Source organism: Lichenostomus cassidix, chromosome 2 (genome assembly GCF_008360975.1).
Source record: "Lichenostomus cassidix isolate B80296 chromosome 2, HeHo_3.0, whole genome shotgun sequence".
Classification (NCBI taxonomy): Eukaryota; Metazoa; Chordata; class Aves; order Passeriformes; family Meliphagidae; genus Lichenostomus; species Lichenostomus cassidix.
Window position 1 is genome coordinate 106,907,533 of NC_139482.1, and position 19,837 is coordinate 106,927,369.

Below are 19,837 nucleotides of genomic sequence, written 5' to 3' on the forward strand. Positions count from 1 at the left end.
GTGTTTACAGACACAGCTAGGATACACTTCTGGTATGACAATTAAAATTATTTAGGCACAAGATCCTGCTAAAAGAGGTGGTCTTGCAGCCCACAGTCCCATATCCCTCGTCTCCCAGAAGCCACTGCAGTGCAGCTATGGGACAAGTTGATTCATCCAGCTGATCCATAGGAATATAATTTCTCTTTCATGCCAGGGTAAGCCTGCCATTTGATCCCACCATTACCATTGATACATACGGAGGCTGCACGACCACTGTACCTAGTACAAAAGCTGCGTTTGGACCTCGGGGAAGGGCTAGGAAGAGATGTGGGACTGCCCTCTCCCAGGGTAATTTACCCTTAGATCCCTTTGTTCTAATACAGGATGTGGGCCTTAGACCTGAGAAGTAAAACCTGCCTGAGCTCCTTTATCACCAGTGAAGGTGGACACTAGGTTGTCTTCTTCTCTGCAGTGTCACTCACATGAGGGAAGTTTACCATTCAGTCCTTCATCACAACACCTCTTTCCCCTCACACCCAGTCCAGGCCCCTTTGGTCTTACTACCATTTACAGAACGAAAAACAGACCAAGCTTTAATTTAGCCACCTCATCGACAGCAATGCAAATGCCTCTGCACCAAATCTCCCAATGCATTTTGGTCTGGGAGAGTGAGGCACAAGCAGGACTGCTATCAGCAAACTCTGTTTTAATGTGCATCTGTTTTATGTTTGCCTCTCACTAGCAAGATACGCTTCTCTATTTGGGAGCTGCTGATGCTGTTCAGCAATTCCTACATCTTCTAAATAAGGGAACTGTTACTCTTGAAATGAGGGAACTTGGGGCAATCAGTCTTCTAAACTGGCCTTCTATTCTTCCCAGCCATTTTCAATAACCCGCATGACAGAACCCTGTAAGTCTTTCAATCACAGAGATTTAACTTTTTTTTAAGAGACACAGATAGAGCCTGGAACCTGCAACATCCACCTCGGAGGGCTCTGAAGACCTGATGGTTCAAGACATAGAACCACTAAAAATTATGCAGCCTGTAGCAAATACCTTTTGCAAGATAAACTCTCATTTTAATATTCACTATAGTGAGGAAAACGTGTTTTGAATGTTTAGTAGGATCATGAGTTGAAAATATGAGAAATACCATGTTCATCCACATGCTTTCAGAAAAGCTGCAAATAGACTGGGCACAAATGAGTATTAACCCCCCAATCACATTATCAGAATTAACTGGGTATGTTCTAAAACAACCTAAAACCACTTGTGTGTCCCATATTGAGTATTACAGACCTCACTGTCCCCTTGACATTTCCAGCTTTTTCTAAAAACTTGTTTAAAATTATAATTTTGTTAATAAAACATTTACCTTTTGTTGTTGGAAATATTAGCAAATTTAACATAAAGTATGTGATACAAAATGAGCAGTGTTCCTGACACAGTTTGCATTTATGGCACAAAGGTGACCTTTTTCTCTCTCAGTTCATGGCATGAATTTAATTTATCCTGTTACAGATCTGTGCATGGCTAGCAAAAATTTTTAAATGGAAGACAGCAAGATTCATACTAAAATAGTAATACGAAGACTTTAGAACTCTAGCACCAAACAAAAACAAATACCTATAAGCAAAAAAAAAACCCGCATTTTGACCTGCAGAGGCATTTTGACACTACCCATTATCTGGAAAATTCCCTGCATCATGAATATATGTGGTTGACAGATATTATTAAAACACTAGTGCAACACCTTGCCAAACTATTTATCTATATCAATCTCTGAGCAGACAGCACTCCTCAAAAGCTTTTTCCAAGACCTTTTTTGGTTACCCTAAAAAACCTTTAGGTACCACTTGGAAGTTGATAGTCACTTAGAGGAACAAATGTTTGGAGCGAGCTTCTTCCATTTTTTGATCTATGTCCTGCATGACAGAAGGGGCTTAAAAAATTAAGGAACTTTGAATACTATTGTTGCGTTTGGTGAGGAACACACAACTGAATACTGTTAGGACTCAATAGCTTTTCTTTTTGTTTGAGATCAGCTGAAATATAAAAACCACGGACCCTGAGAGAGTGGCCACCTTAAGCCAGGCTTCATCACTGCTCCATGACCTGCCCAGCAGACAGAAGCAGCCAAGTTCTGCTGGGATATCTCTTGCAACATTGCATCCTAAAGCCAGGTGCACCTGTGCTTTTGTAGGCTTTGCTTCCTTTAAACAGCAAACCCACTGAAGGCTAACAAAAATCTTTCATTTTAACCACACTACGTTGGCTTTTTGGCACACATCTGTAAATTACAGGGACTTTGTTCCACAAATTGGAAGGAGGAAATAACTTCCAGATCATTTGCAGCTGTAACAACTGATATAATCACTTTCTCTGAGGGAAAAAAGATCCATTTTTATAAATAATGACACATATGATTCTTAAATAATTAATTGGCACACAGGCATAATGACAAGATTTTAATTAAATGAGACTTGACATGGTCAGAAGTGTGGATAGTGACATACAGGGTAAGGATGAGAGGGATTTCTTTTGCTGTTAATTTGTATTTGAAGTTTCAGTGTGATACAGACTTCATTCTAGTTCTGGGAAACACACTGAATCAATTACAGGTAGGCAAAAACACCTCCAATACTTAAAACCACTAGATGTGCTATTTGCTCCAAGCTGTTAAAACTACTGGCATAACATATCTCAGATCTGCATAAATGCACTCCAAGAGCTTAAAATTCCACTCTGTTTCAGTGCTTCTCTCTTCTAGACAGTCAGGAAAGTACTGTGATATTGACCTTCTCCATCTACCTTCATACACATGAACACTCCCTGCCCGCATGTGCTGCCCTAGTTTCCACTCATTTCAGCAGTATTTCTGCTCTTATGTAATAAGTACCTTTTCAACAGAGAGTTCAGAAGAAACCAAATCAACCAAAGCTCCTTTCACATAATCTACCAAGCAGTTATAAGTTACTGGCTACTGGATGCAGATGACAGACTGATCTGAACCTGTGACCTCCAAGGGACCTACACTCCCCCATTAACCATCCCCTGAGAACCATGTTGATCAATTTTTTATAAAAGCACACGCATGCACTAAAGCACTGTAAAAGGAAAATTGTGGTTATTTGAACAGAAAAGCACATACTGAACGTGAAAGTCAAAGACTTTCACTGATGTATTATTTCTATAGCGTAAAATGCATACTTGCTGCTTTACAGAAAACACTTAACACATGATTTTTTGTGGTTGGTTTTGTTTGGGGGTTTTTTCCCCTTGAAGAATTCAGATGATAATCAGCACTGAAAGCTAAATCTATGCAAACATTAATTGGATTTAATGAATGCACAGTGATAAGAATTTGATTTAGGGAAGTACATTCCAAAGGACTTTTAGCATAAAAGATGATGCTGAACAAACACTGTAACAGCTGATGGAAGTGTTGGTGGTTGACAAAACCACATACTTGACCCACTGATACAATTTACACTTCTATCTGTCAGTAAACAATATGCTTACAAAGGGTAGCTAGTCAGATATCATTGTGTCAATGAGTGAGAGATGTTTTATAGATTAGAAAATAAAGACATTAAAAAGACCCTGAAAACAAAATTTTAAATGTATGATCTTTGTTTACCTTTCCCAACAACAGTTCTTATGCACCAGCTTTCTTGTATGGTTAGGAAGACATTCTTTACTGTGAGGGTGCTGAGGCCCTGGAACAGGCTGCCCAGAGAAGTTGTGAATGTCCCATCCCTGGATGTGTTCAAGGCCAGGCTGGATGGAGCTCTGAGCAACCTAGTCTAGTGAAAGGTGTCCCTGTCCATGGCAGGGGGGTTGAACTAGACAGTCGTTAAGTTACTTCCAACCCAAACCACCCCATGGTTATCCTTTATAGAAAACTAGTTGAGCCAGGTATTCAGTTCCAGTTTAAGAACCTTTACTACATGCAACTGAAAACCTTACAACAGAAACACCACTAATATTTAATACATGCTGTTTCTGGAAGAAGGGTTGAAAATTAAATGGCTACATTGTACAGCAGTAATTTTAGTAGTGAACATAAATATGATCCAAATCCATGAAAACTCAGTAGAGTAACCCAACTTCCACTGGTTCAGCTATGTATCAAATTGTAGGTGCACAACTAGTTGACAAAACCAGAAAGAAATGAAGACAGGAAAAATCCTCATACACACTCAGTATTATGTTACTAATGTTTAAAAGCCACTCACTTGTGGAAGAAAAGGAAGTTCTCTTTCCTCTTTTCATGTGCTTAAATTAAAATATTGACCTAATGTAACCAGTGAGCCACCTTTAATAAAAGCACCGTGCTGCAAACAACTAACAGCTCACCCTTTACCCACACATAATTTTGGTACAGGTATGCTAAATGCAGACACCAAAGTCTACTTACATAGATGTTTTGCTTGTATTTGATTGCCAGTTTACTTGTATTTGAATATCAATTTGCAAGCTAATTAGAGAACATTGCTTAGCCCATTACAGAAAAATAGTGCTCCACCATTAACTGCAGTGCTATCTCACTAATTCCTTTAAAGACTGGCTTCAAACACCATCTTCATCTCCATTCAAAACAATTAGTGTACATTTATTTCGCATTTTAAACTGCAGCGAATCAAATTTTTAAACACTTTAACAGATTGCACTGCTATTTTGATAGCTTTTATGTTACAAATTGTGCTTTTAGGGATTCTAACTTTCCTATTTAAGAGAATGTTAAACTGGAACTCACAGAGGGCCTTAAATAATTCCTCCTCTCTACAACCTGAGAGGCATATGCCATTAACTTTCAAAACCAAACAAAATCTACTTCTTAAAAGGCAGCACAGTGCACAAGAAAGAGCTTGCTCCTGCAGGCAAGCAGACAAGATCATAATATTTGCCACTGCTCGCAGGTCTGCCAAAACACAGCAGACAGTAAAAAAGAAGGGGAAAAAAAAATGAAAATGGGCCAGTTTGAGCTCTGCAGGCAGCTCAGAGGAGGAGGAGATGCACCTGAGCCATGCTGTGCTGCTCCTCTGCCCAGAGCATCAGTGCCTACAGCAGGCAGGAGCTGCAGCCAGCAGGGTGAGGGATGGCAGCCGTGGGCAGCGCTGGGTGCCCTGGTTCTCCAGGATTATCTGCAGCCAGGCTGGCAGGTTAATGGGATTGCTCACTGTCATCTGCAACCCAGCTAAGAACCGGGGCACAATTCACTACTATGTCTGGGTAGAGCTGGGATGCAGCAGGCATCAAGGGCAGGGGATGGCAGGACACTGATCTCAGCTGCCCAATCCTGGCATATATTAAAACTGCAGGAAGAAGGCTCCCAGCTGCACTGCAGAGAGAAAAGAGGGTGGAAAAAACCTAACAGAGAATCTAACACTGTGGAGTTTCATTCAGTTATGACCTCCTTTTCTCTCATCAGCACTAACACTCCCCCCCTTCTCATTAATTTATCTCCTTTTCCACTGCAGGTCTCAGCAAGTCAACAACCAAGCTGACCCAGAAGAGAATCAGCCCACCACAAAAATGCAGGAACAGTTCTGTGACACATCATCTTGCTGATCAAACTCACTCATCCTGCAGCCACACCACTGAGGTACTTGTAACAATAGGAAAGATTTATATTTTGGGTATATCCTCTCCTAGCTTTACTTAAGGTTGGTGTTTTCATATGCACTTAAACTGCGAATCTATACACACAATGTCAGAAAAACATTGAAAAAATATTGCTGGTACCAAATCACCTGTAACAAGCAGCAGCAGTGAGTTTTGACACCACTCAATAGACACTGATGGACCCTTAGTGCTAAAATCCAGTGCTGCCTCCAACACAATGGATAAACCATGATGTGCAGCTGTATGTAGGTACTTTGGCTAACCTCATGTTTGGCTGTAATATCAGTTTATCTTCAAAAGGCTCTTCCTTGTGCATGTTCTGATCTCAGCTGAATACTCAGATAATTAAGTTTACGATTAGTATAAATTGAAAAAAAGTGGAAGATGTGGTACACCAAGTTGTCGTTTTGGTGCCAAGAAGGCCTGATGGTTTCTCCTAGAAAAGCTTCTCAGCACTGTGCTCACTTAATTCATGTTGGCGAGCTCCACTGGGTCCTCAGCATTTCCTTTAGGGTGGGTATCGGATGCCCATGACTAGCCCGAACTGGATGTCATGAGGAAATCTGAAAATATTCCAAGATACTTTCCTTTTTTACCTTGGGTTGCTTCTGCCCTTGTCTTCCAGCTAATGCAAAATTTCTCTGCTCTTTCTAGGGTTCTGGAGAACCTGTGCTTTCCTTTCCCCCTTGAATGAAAGCAAGGTTCATATCTCCACCCATTCCAGCATCCTTATCACCTGGATTCTTCTGCCTGTGTCCTTTCCCCAGTCTGAGCTCCATTTTGCACTCCAGAGTTTCACCCAGTTTATCCCCCAACATTACCTTCCCTGCCCTCTGGAGGACACATCAACCAGCAAGGGCAGATGGAAAGGAGTAGAAAACCATCTGTGCTGTGTTAAATTGGAAAGATTTAAAGGGTACCAAAGGCCAGTTGCTCCTTCTACAGTCCAATTAGAAGATAATAGCAAGTCCAGTAAATTTCCTTTCCAGACAAAATCCAACTCTGTTCCTTTGCACCTTCCTTCTGCTCCTTCTTTCTCCTGAGTTTAGCAAGGCTGGCTCTGATGCCTAGGACATTGTCGAGGTTTGGAAGTGAACTCTTCCGAAAGTTACTATTTCCAGAATAAAAAAATGCCCTCACATTGAGTGTCCCAAGTTCAACTAAAAGCAATGAATCTGCCTCACTGCATTCAACCAAAATCAGAGCAGTTCAAACTGTACTTGGACTTGTTGACTGACATCCAAATCTTCAATGCAGTAGTATTTGATTTAATGTGGTCTTTAAGTGTTTAAATACTAGAGGAATTTTTCTGTATTTAGTATGGTAATGTTTTGCAGTAAAGGATATTTTCCTGTACTATCAGTTCAGTAGGATGCTCTCGCAAATTTGTCTTCCAGATTGTTAGAAAAGTGACAACAACAGAAGATGTATTGCAGTCTTAAGTGACAATTTGAATGCCTAATTATAAATACCATTTTCTCACATTATGTATGCTACCATACATGGCCTCACCTGAGTGTCTGTTCCATGTATTCCATATACTTATGTACCACACAATTTTTTTTTTCCATGCAGCTCTTGCACGCAACAGCAACTTTTCTTCTATAACTAAAAAAATTACCCACATCTAAGGGCACTTTTGCCTCCTGGGAAGGTTTTCTGCTCAGCTTTGCATCCACCATTCCTCCCAGCCTCCCCTAGAGCACTGGTCAGCGTTGAAGAATGATCTAACTATAAGGATTCCAGGAGAAATAATGGCCCCTCGGGAATCAAAGCCAGATGGCATTGTTTAAAATTGAACTAAGGCTACACTAAATGGTGTTAGTAAGAGTATAATGCTAGACCCAGCTTCAGAGGGCAGAAACAAACATCCCCTTTGCCATCCTTCATTGAGCCCTGCTCAGAGCTTACTGAGGCAGCTAACAATTCTGCTGTCATAATTCAGATTTCTGCACACAGAAAGGACATTACATTTGAGACCCTCACAAGTAACCAGCTGAATATAGGAAAAGGGAATGAGTACTAATTAATTCAGTGCATTCCAAGTAAATGCACCATAGAAAGAAATTACTATCTGAACTGGACTAATTAACTAAGATAGTAATTTATAGATCCCAGAACACTGTAACCATTCACGATTTCTGCCATTTCTCTGTACATGTATTTTTCTCTTTATCAAGATGTAGTTTTAAGAGTCTACATGAGAAACAGAAACAGTGCTCCTTTTCCAGGGAATAAGGGAGAATCGTATTTTTTCTTTGGGAAAAGTAGACAGAAGTGTTCATTTAGGATTTAGCTAAAAATGTATTTCCACCTGTAATAGACATATTCCATAAAAAGTAAAAAAATTGTTTAGTACATGGTTATAAGGTTTTTTAAAAATTCCTCCTTATCTAGAACTCAAGTGATAAATTCTTTGATACTGGATACACAATTTGATTCACATACTACATACAATTCCATGATATCTTTACAGTCCACCAAGGGATAACAGAATTATGTTTCGGAAATATTAGTCCTTTGTACACATCCATAAAATCACTCTATTTTGTTGTTTATGCTTATTCTCTGTTTATATGTATGGAACATTCAACATACAAGCTTGAAATGAGAAGATACCAACTTTAATCAGTAGTTTAATACTCAAAAGTAAAATCAGGTATCACATACAAGTCAGACAAAAAGGAGTCACCATTCAAATAGATCTATTACCACAGTTCATCAAGGTGAGGATGTGCTATATATACTCTAGGATATATTCTACTTTAAGTAGTTGGTAAAAGGGAATAATGAAATGACATCTCAAAAAAAGCAATCTCTTGCTTCAGCAAAAGCAAGTTCTAATTTTAAGGGGATGAGTATCTAAGAATACATTAACAGCTTGGTACGTGAATAGACAACTGGCAGCATAAAACAGGTAGTGTGCTAGTGTAGTGAAAGCAAACAGAAGCAGCTCTTCTAATCCAGGATGGTGAGCTCAAAACTGACCCTGGAGAATTTAGGATGCTGTGGGGTATGGAAAGAGTACAAACAGGAAAGCTGTTTGAGAAAAGAAGACAAAAAGGATTAAAAATGCAAGAAACAGAGAACTGGAATGCAACTGTAACATACAATAAAAAAAACAAGGCACAGCATCACCAAGTAAGAGCAGCAAAATTTACTCTGCTTCCCACAGAAGACGACAAAACTAAACCTACAAAATGTTAAGCAGAACTGAGGGGAAAAAATACATTACCAACAGAAGTTTCTGGAAAACAAGAATTCTCACTCCCACTAAGGCTTAAAAGAGTAACTAGAAGGATGGTAGGTTGTGAGGTTTTTTTCTTTTCTTTCTTTTTTTTTTTTTTTTTGCAAGAGGGGGCAGGGTGAAAAGTACAGGAAAAGAATTTCAGAGAACAATACATTTGGGAAGAATTGAAACAATTTTTCCCTAGCTTGCCAGCAGCTCATAGAGAGACCCCATCCATCTGAGATTCTTTGGCTGTCTGCCTGGAAGGAACTTGTCAACTTGTCTTTTTGCTTAAGGCAAGGAGACTTCAAACAAAGTGGTTACCATTTTCTTTTTTTTTAATAGGAAAAAAAAAAAAAAGCCAAAATTTTTTCGTGGGGAAAGACTGATTTCCCTCTTGGAAAATATGATTCTTCTATGAACACTTTCCCTGGCTCTACAGTTAATGCACACTAGAGTATCAAAGCCCCCAGTGCATGCTGCTATAGTAAGCATACAATTGTAGAAGAGCTATTTACAGCAAAGAAAGGCTCATAAGCCTTAAAAGATGTGCTGCTGTCTTCAATTTTAAGCATTATGACTTTTCTGAAAGGAATTTTATTCTTAGCTGATGGTAGACATTTGTATATGTAGAATAAAGCCCCACTAGAAAAGTAATAAAGCCCCTCTAAAGCCAAGTAGCTTCACCTGGGACAGACAGCATCTATGTAACCCTCCACGACACCATGAAGAAATGTTAAATTACTCTTCAACACCAGGCCATGCCTGAGGGCCACACTCACAACAACATGTTTCTGAGTTGTTCGAGACCAATTGGTATTTTCAACAGTTAACTACAAAGTAAGTCTGTGGGAATGCCAAAATCAAGTTCTGTCACTCAGTTTGAATGCATCAAAACAAATGCTATTTTCTAAGCATTCCACTGCGAGAGGAGAGAAGGCAGCAGGGACACCACGGTTCTGTTTAAGCCTGCGAGGTCTTTGAAAAAAAAAATCTAAAGGAGTGGGAGTGGAAGTGTACCCCAGATAAACTGGCTAACCCTGTTCATTTTATTGTTTCATGAGCACTTGGTACCAGGCTCAAAGAGGAGGGAAAACGTAAGTGTGCCTTTTTTGGCAGAGCTGATGCTTACTCTGGCTTAAATGGATCACGAAACTGCAGTGTTAATCATCCATAATCACTGCTTATCTCAGTGATCAACACCAAAACATTTCTTTATCATTGTGCAATGCAAAGGCCTTAGAAATATTTTATAGCTACACAGCACTCGAAGGAATGGCTTAGCAGTGAATATGCCTAGCACAAAACTAACGCCATGCATTTAGTAACAGGGGAGACAATGTTAAAATAACATCTTTGAAAGATAAGAGACTGCTACAATAATTATCAGAATAAGAATCTCTAAGAAATGATTCTGCAAATACCATTCAAGTAACCTTTCGAGGTGAATGATTTTAGCTGAAAATGCTTTATTTTGTATCTTAAAATTTGCAGGATATAGAACAAAGATTAGATAAACAGGCTGGACATATCAAACTGCCACAAGTACTTTTTCCTGGATGAACTACAAAAATGTGATAAAACCAGCACAAGCAAGGGCATTTAATATATTAAACAGAACTCCCTCTTGACTTAACCTCTTCTTCTCTGAACACTACATCTTATTTATGGCTCTCCAAACAGTAATCACATTTTATTTACAGAAACCAGTCATAAGTATTATGCCTGTAAATTTGGGTTAGATACCTACTTCTGTTAGGCGATGGCTGGAGACTTATTTGCATATTACTTATTTTCCTTTTTAAATGTTGGAAGATTTAAGTCCTGAAAGAATTCAAAGTATATTAAATTCTGAAAGAGCTGGAGGCCCAAATAATTCCATGGTTTTATTACTAAGACACTTTTTAGCAATGAACGAAGTTTCTCCTAATTCTGCTTCTGATATTATTATTTTCTTTGTTCTCCCTCTACAGAAATTAAGGTAGTAGTTCTGAGCTCACCTAGTTCCTTGGTAAAAATCACAAATTTCAATGAAGCCACTAGTATCGAGTGAAACATGTCAAGCATATTAAATAAATTCAAAACTAGACCTAGAGGACTCAGCTTAAATGCATCTAGTGACCTGAGCATATAGTATCTTGAAGTCAGACTTGCCAGATGTTGCACAAGACAAATTGTAAGATATCAGCTTGAAGAGTTTCCAAGGCTATGACCAGTGAAGTCTGTTCCAGGGGAACACAGGACCATGGGCCACTGGTGACACTATACCACAAGGAGGCAATTAGGGACAGCCTATATGGTGCAGGTGACCTCCTACACAGCTCAGCCACCACCTCCAAAAGGAGTGGTTTCCAACTTCTCTGACTTCTCAACTAGAATCATCTTTTCTGTTTCCTCATCCTGAAAACAAGGGCAGCAAGGATAGCTCTCTTTTTCTCCCCCATCTACCCACATTAATAAATGTAGAGGTTTTTTTTTTTATTTTCCAATTAATGTTATTTTGGATATATTGCTCCAAGAATTTTTCGCATACTGGGACAACTGAACACCTGGATAACAACTGAATGTGTAGTTGCATCTCATGCCCTCATGAATGAAACGAAAAACTGCTAGATGCTGACATAATGTCCTAGCCATATGAATGAGCAAAGCCATTATGAATTAAATGCAATTGGAACAAGTCTGATCTTCCCTCAAAAGCAAGCACCACCTGAACACAGGATTGAAGAGAAACCTCTTCAAAAAACATTCAGTATGGTTTAGTACAAGGAAATTTCCTATAATAGTGCTTTAAAAGCTAGATATCCTATGTTACTGTAACAACTGGAATGCAGTCAAGAAGTCATATGATAACTCTAATTTTATTTAAGTTTTGGTAAGATGGAACCAAAGAACTTAAGAGAAGCCTGTCCCCCTGTGTACTAGACAAAAGCAAATAAACAGGACAGGTGATAAACATATGGTCATTTTTTTGGCAGTATTTCAAGAAGCAACTTGTCAAGAAACCATTAAGTTTGGGTCAAATTACTCTGCAGATATCTGAGATGTCCATAACATCTCTGTGCTGGTGGTTTCAATGCACAAAACTGAGTAAAATTAAAGCCTTCATCTCTAAAACATACAGAAATTAGTATAAGCATCCGCAAGGATATTGCAAGGTTAAACAATAGGGAGAAAGGGAGAGGTTATACAAGGAAGAAAATGAGAAGTGCCAAAACCCAAACAGAACATATTCTGGTGACCTATTAAAAGACAATTAAAAAATAGTTAAAAGACAATTTTAAAAAAATTAAAATACTATTAAAAGACAATTTAAAAAAATCTTTTATGGAATCAGCAACAAAAGGAGGGCTAAGAAGAACCTCCATCCTTTATCAAATGTGGTGGGAAACATAGGGACATGGGATGAGGAAAAGGCTGAGGTCCTTAGTACCTTCTTTGCCTCACTCCAACAGTAAGACCAGTTGCTCTCTGGGTACCCAGCCCCTGAGCTAGAAAACTGCAATAGGAAGCAGAGTGAAGTCCCCATAATCCAAGGGGAAATTGAAATTGTCAGTGACCTGCTGCACCACTTACACACACACAAGTCTGTGGGGCCACATGGGATCCACACGAGGGTACTGAGGGAGCAGGCAGAAGTGCTTAGCAAGCCACTTTCCATCATTTATCAGCAGTCCTGCATAACCAGGGAAGTCCCAGTTGAACACAGGTGAGCAAATGTAATGCACAGCTGCAAGAACAGCCAGAAGGAAGATCTGGAGAGCTACAGCCCTGTCAGCCTGACCTAGGGGCTGGGGAAGGTCATGGAGCAAATCACCATGAGTGCTATCATGCAGCACATACAGGACAACCAGGGGATTGGGCACAGCCAGCCTGAGTTCATGAAACACAGGTGCTGCTTGACTGATCTGATCTCCTTTTCTGACACCAGGACCCACTTAGTGGATGAGTGGAAGGCTATGGATGCTGTCCACCTAGACTTCAGAAAAGCCTGGGACACCAATTACCACAGTACTCTCCTGGAGAAACTGGCTGCTCACAGCTTGGATAGGTGCAGTATTTGCTGGGTAAAAAAACCAAAACCATCTGGATGGCCAGGCTCAGCAGTGGTGGTGAATGGAGTTACATTCAGCTGGCAGCTGGTTACCAGTGGTGCTCCCCAGACTGGGGCAAGTCCTGTTTAGTATTACTATCAATGACTGGGATGAGGGGATCAAGTGCACCTCAGCCAGTTGGGCAGGAATGCTGATCTCAAAGTAATGCAGAGGATCAATGGGCCAATGCAAATTGTGTGACCTTACTGCTCTCTACAACTACCTGAAAGCAGGTTGTAATGAGGTGGGGGTTTGTCTTTTCTTCCAGAAACAAGTGAAAGGACAGGAAAAAATGGCATCACCTTCCATCACGGAGGTTTAGATTGCATATTAGGAAGAATTTCTTCAGCAAAAGGGTTGTCAAGCATTGGAAGAGGCTGCCCAGGAAAGTGGTGCCGTCACCATCCCCAATGGAGGAGGTATTTAAAGAACATGTAAATGGGGTGCTTAGGGACATGGTTTAGTAGTAAACGTGGCAGTGCCGGATTAATGGATGGACTTCATAATTTCAGAGGTCTTTTCCAACCTAAATAATTCCATGCATTTAGATAGGCAAGGCAACCAAGATCAGAATCAGGCACATATATGATTATCCCTCAGAAGCAAATGTCATGCAACTATACTTAACTTCCAGCATCATTTGAATCTAGTTTAATAACCAGAAAATAGGCTTTTGACAACAATAGTATTTCAAAATGACAGTGTAATTAAATTTAAGTCAAAGCTATGCAATGATGGACTGTATGTTTATGTGTAACCAGCAAATTATATGCTTTTAAGCATGTCAAAATTTTCAAAAGAATTAACCACTGCAGTAATTCAGTTGAGGAAATGGTGGTAGAAAAAAGACTTCCCCAGGTCATTTTTCAACCAGCTGATATGATGTGATACATACTGTTTGCCTCATACAGTGTTTCCAATTCCTACTTCCCTAAAATATTATGCATTTTAATACCATTCAAGGACAAACCAACAGTCATGCTTCACTCACTTCTGAGAAGCAAGGGAAGGGACTGTGGGAATGGGATGAATAATGAGACAGGAAGTCAGTTTGTCATCCTATGTTACTGGTTCAGACTCAGTTAAAGCTGATTAGACATTATCATCAGGTTTGCATGAGCAATGACAACAGACAATTCATGCCCAGTCTACTGTGGCTCCTAACTGGTGGGAAAAGAAAAGGGAAAAACTGCAGAAACAGCCTTGATTCCATTTAGAGTAAAGAGAACTTTAAATGGACAAATTAACAGGACCTAAAAACTTGTGTGAGCTCCATTTCAAGACGAACTGATGGCATGACAGTTAACCTGTAACAAACATTTGGAGGTTTCAAGGTGGCATCTTTGGAAAGCACTTTGCTGCTCTCTACGTCCCTGTCTCTGCCCCCTGCCCATGCTTGTTCATAACACACTAAGGAGTTCTCAAGCTGATGTCTTTTACAGGAGTCTATAGGAGAGCCATCTACTAACTCCCATTCAGTGGGAAAGTGAGGAATATTCTATTTCCTCTTTATTATTTTCTTAATTGGCAGAACATTTACTTCAATACATAAATTTCTAAGCCATCCTTTAATAAAAGTCTGTGCTGGTAGAATACACTTCCTTGAAACTGAACAGAGAAAGCTTTAATAACTCAAGTTTAAATACACTAAAGCTAATCAATTCATCCTGCGTTCAAGTTTCCATTATACTTCTAAGAAAGCACAAAACAGGTCTGTAAAATATAATTAACAAGAGACTGCTACATACAGCATGTAAAATCAGGACTACAGCTTTTACTTCATTTGTTTTGCAGACTCATTAGAATTTTTTCCTTTAAATGTCTCAAACTGTGTAGCCAAATTTATATGTGAAAGAAACAACAAATTAAATTAAATTAGTCCTTATTTAAGCTGTATTTGAAACCGTCTAAAACTGATGTTCTTAGTTCCACAATTTCCAAATTAGATTAAAAAAATTATGTTAGCAGTTCAGAAAACAGAAAAATTAATGCAGATTTTCTAGAACTGTGGTACTTCTGCAAACTTGTATTGTGAAACTTAACTGGCTGGAAAACTTAGGCAACATTCAGAGCATCTGCCTCTGTGTCCTACTCTATCCCTGAAAAATAGAGACACAGAAAGAACAATGAACTGAATTCCCAACCTGGACAATCTGTGGGCAGATGCAGTGACTGCAGGGCATCCCCGGCAGAGGAAAGGGCTTGCACTCACCGAGCAGGTCATCCCCAGCCTGGGCACTGTGCCATTCAGATGCAGGTAGGTGCCAGGGTGAGAGAGCAGTGCACCGTCCCTGAGACAGCCCTGGCACTGTCCTGCCTCTCCTGGCACAGCTCCTTACAGAGCCTGCAGTGCTGTGGTCACTGACCAGGGGCTCACAGACAACCACTCTCTCATTACTTGTCTCATTACTTGCTTTCCATAGGTGTCTCTCCTCAGATTGCCATGAAAAAGCAGTAAGGGAACTATCTCTGCATTAACATGAGTACTAGGACTGGGTGTAACTGCAGCTCTTCTGTGAGAGACGTAAAGCAGAAAGGAAATTTTCCTTACCTCTTCACACATACATGAATTCTAAGTATAGACTGATGGCATACATATTGTCAGAGGTAGTAAGAAACACCAGTGTGAATGCTGTGCTGAGAATGAGAATTAGAGGACAACAATGGGAAGTTTTGGAACACTCAATGTTATCAAATTACAGTCAGAGGTGCATGTGCTGCCAACTAATGCCAACAGATTTTCCAAGTCCTATGACAGCGATCAAGAAATAATCACAGAGCAGTTGATGTCCTTTCCTGCAAAAGTCAGTGTCCTATTTAAGGATGAAGATGCTCCAGCAACTTATGGTTACAACTAAAAGAAACAAAAAAGTTCAAAATAAGTTTTCTAACAATACCATTGAGAAGAGGCTGTCCTCCATGTACACTCCTTGACACTACTGCACTGTGAACATCTTCAGGAAATCCAGTCTTGCATGACATATCTTCACAGGTTGCCTTTATCGGTGCCTGAAACACAAGACAAAATCTATGTAATACCTGCAACCCACATTCACCAGAGAAACATTCCAGCTGGCACATACTCCACTTTGCCACTGTCTTGTACAAGCAGAATCTTTGTTTCTGAACAACCGCAATTAGGACTACGAGGGCAAAGGGTTAATCTTTCTGATAACTGGAATGGAAGGAACAAATCCCACTTGTCTGGTAAGATCTAAATAATACACCATCTTGATTCTTCTGACAACTGTACATTTCCACTAAATCAGACATCGAGACTGAAGGGGAATCATACAGGGAACAAAAACATTCCTTCCTCTGGAAATAAATGTGCCACAAAACCCATTGGCAACTTTTTCAGAGACAGATTACTTGAGAGGAATAACTTCAACCATTGCTTTAAAATGCTTTATTTAGAGTATTTCTATGTGAGGCTGCACCAGAAAAAGTAAACTAAGACAAAATATTACATTTGCAGTAACTTAACAGAACTTACATTTGTATTAGCATTCAATCAGATACCATATAAAGCCAAATGTTTCCAATGCAATCTCCTATTTCAAAGGGACATTAAGTTAAAAGGAAAGGAGCTCATTAATTTTGCAGACTGGAAGAGCTGAGCCACTGAAACTGTTTGTTCTCTCACTTATTAAAAAAGTTTACCCTCAAATCACATTCTTAAAAGAGTTTCCTAAATGCCTTTTTATTAAGAAATGTAATACAGCATTTGGAAACTTGTTTGTTCTGTAGTCTTCCATGTTCAGAAGCTACTTCTGGTAGCAAAGCTATTTTCCAGGACAGTTTCTTGCCTATTTGGGAAAAACCAAGCAAAACCAAACATTTTCCACAGCAAAGGACTAAGATTTCTTTTCATTGGATTGGTTTTGTCTCATTTTAGTGCTGCACAAGACAATGGCCCAACTCACATGTGGCTACATGACCATACATTGGCAAGACTCCTTTCACACTGCACACAGGAGAGAGGTCAGCTCCCATACCAGCCTGGGCTGTGATACATCCAAGAAATTGTGAGAGCCCTTGCACAATCTCAAATACACCTACATGCCAAACAAAAGCCTATCCATGTGCATGCCCAGATGTAGTATATGGTCTTGGACAGCACAAGCAACTGTGTGATTATATTATACTTAAATCTGCTCAAGACTTAAGTTATATTTTCCTGTTTGCTTTCCCAGATGGGCTTCCATCAAGCAGACCTGCTCAAGGCCATGCAAGCATGTCTGCGTGCACTTGCAAAGAAAGCCCTAGGAAAAAGAAAAAAAGGAAGGGAGAAAGATGAGATGATGGTGTTACACCCATTCACCATAGTAATGTCAGGGAAAGAGAGCATTAAAGCAGGAAGTGGGACAGAAGCACCTCAAACCACAAGTGTTTCCTCAAGGAAAAGGGACTAGGCGCAAGTGTAATCCCTCCACTGACACACATGGCCGAACTCTGCATGCAAACCCCTATTAGAACAATTTTATCACTAATACAAGGAGGCATTTGTAACCCATTGCATTGCATTTACACCAAGAGAGTCCTAACTGTGCAGCTCAACACTGACACTAACAAAAACAAGAAAAAAAATTTACTAACTCACAAGATAATACACTATCCAGGTATGTGCTCAGTAAGAGAACTGGTAATTTTCAAGTTTCACTGTGATGTGGATTTACTTAAGTTCTACATGGGTATCTCACCTGTGTAAAACTGTTTATGTACTTTAGTATGTTTACATGGACACCTTAAAGAGAAAGCAAATAAAACAATAGTTTAGCTACCACAGGACTATGTTACCTACAAAACTGGAACCTGGCCCTGTAGCTAACTGCCAACACTCTATTTACATACCGAGTTTTTGAGATAAAAAGATGGGAAATCAAAAATAACTAATATTTCAACCAGCCGGTTTTCTCAGCTTTAGAACTCAAATCACAGGTTTGATAAGGTTTCCACAATTTGAAAGAAAAATAGTAAGACTCATTTAAACTACCGTACAAAAGGTGACTTCAAAGTAAATGTTGGTGGAAAAGGAAAAAAAAAAAAGTCTTTCATGGTATCTTTGAAACAAAAAGGTACTGGGTGGGAAGCAGAGGAGATAGCAGGATTATTCACAAATCTGCACTGATGTGCTTGGGAATCTTTCAGCCTTTCCAGTAATCTATATGTACTAAACAGCTCTTATAAACTGAAACAATGCCCACTGAAACAAAAGCTGGGGAACATGAATAGAGAGCCTTCTTTATTCTTTCATTTGCAGCCATCAATTTTATGCAGAAACAAAAGACTGTACTCTGCTCTCTAAAAACAGCCCTTTGTAAAGACTGTTTGAGAATAAAAACACAAGGGAAGGAAGAATTCAAATTTTCAGCAATTCTTAATCACCCTGTGTTAAGCATGCTGAATTAAGTAGAAGTTGCAACTTCAGACACACTGGGTCATATCAAGTTCAGCCTAGGAGTACTGCAAGACTTAAACCATTTTAACTCTAAGTAAAGAAGGATGCTGAAATATTTTTATCCCCTTATTTGGGGCAAAAGGCGAAAGCAAGTGAAGATTATGGGACACATTATTGCAATTTACAGGATTTTGTGTGATTAGTACAATTCCCAATACACTTTCAAATGTAAGATAATATTACTTGTACATTCATCTACAGAAGGACACTACTTCAAAAAAAATCTGTCTTTTAAGACAGAAAGCAATTACCTTTGCTTGTATCCACATAAAACCTACTCAGTGGAGTTACAAAGCTTTGAACAAGCTCAGCACTTGGTTTCCTCATCCTTCATGACTTGTTTAGCCATTTTTAACTGCTAAATGAGTGATAAGCACTACCATCTCCAGATGCTAGAGAGCTAGTCACACATGGTATCAGATCACGCATATAAACTCAGTACTGTAGATCTCAGATTAAATGCAACAGGAAAATGGCAATTATGAAGCAACATGATGTAAATTAGAAGTCTACTGTCAAAACTGTTATTCAATCAATTAAAAGAATTCACCATTTTGATATAGTTAGGCAGTTAAGCCTGCAGTTTTGATACCCTGCTCCTTTGTTACTTTATCCCTAGACATGAAATCTGTGGTTTAATTCCAATGTTGTATTCCAGCTCAATTAAAAAAAAAAAAATACTGTAACAACCTGTTTACAATCTCAGCTGTATAATTCTAAGGGATTTGCTTATACATTTTTTTCAAAACACCACCAGTAAAAGTCTTCCCACAATACAGGCCTCAAAGTTTTGAAAAGTTTCTAACTGAAACAAGAATCAAGCCAAGCAGAATTTCTTCACTAGTACTGACAGATCTGGAATCACAACCCTCTCCAAATTCTATTGTTTCTAAAAAGTACACACATTTAAAATACAATTCCAAATATCTGGAAACACCCATTTAAAGAAACATCTATTTCAAAATGTCTATTTCAAAATGTAATCTCACCACCTCCTCTGCATATGCCATATACCACTGGAGTTCAGTAGTAGCTATCAATCTGAAATAGCCAAGTCTCTTCTACTATTTGCATCTGCATGTACTACAATGTAAGACTTCTTAGTAGCAATTCTACCAAAATGGAAAACAAGTTATTTTTGGAAGACTGCTTTCTTTTAAAATCAACGTATTTTCCTATTTTCCTATATATTTTTTTTTCCTATAGGAGAAGAAGCCTAGGTAGTAAAATGAGAAACCAAGGGGTGTGCATCAAAGAAAATACCATACTATACAGTATAATTGAACATAGTACAGCTACCAATTGCCAAGTCTAGCCAATTCACAGGACATTATTGTGCGAAGTTCAAAACAATGTCTGACATAATTATATGTATAACAAAGCAAGAATGGGGGATTTGATCTCTTCCTCCTTAATAACCAACAATAATTTGCAATTACCACA

The 19,837-nt window shown here is 39.1% G+C and overlaps 1 protein-coding gene across 3 annotated transcripts in view; it reads right to left on the bottom strand.

Moving 5' to 3' along the window:
* Positions 1-19,837, bottom strand: part of CDH2 (cadherin 2) — a 115,664-nt gene that overhangs the window by 88,536 nt on the left and 7,291 nt on the right. For all 3 annotated transcript variants that reach the window (XM_085052735.1, XM_085052734.1, XM_085052736.1), the window contains exon 2: positions 15,831-15,942. In XM_085052735.1, the coding sequence (XP_084908861.1) occupies positions 15,831-15,942 (112 nt within the window). The remainder of the gene's footprint in view (positions 1-15,830; positions 15,943-19,837) is intronic.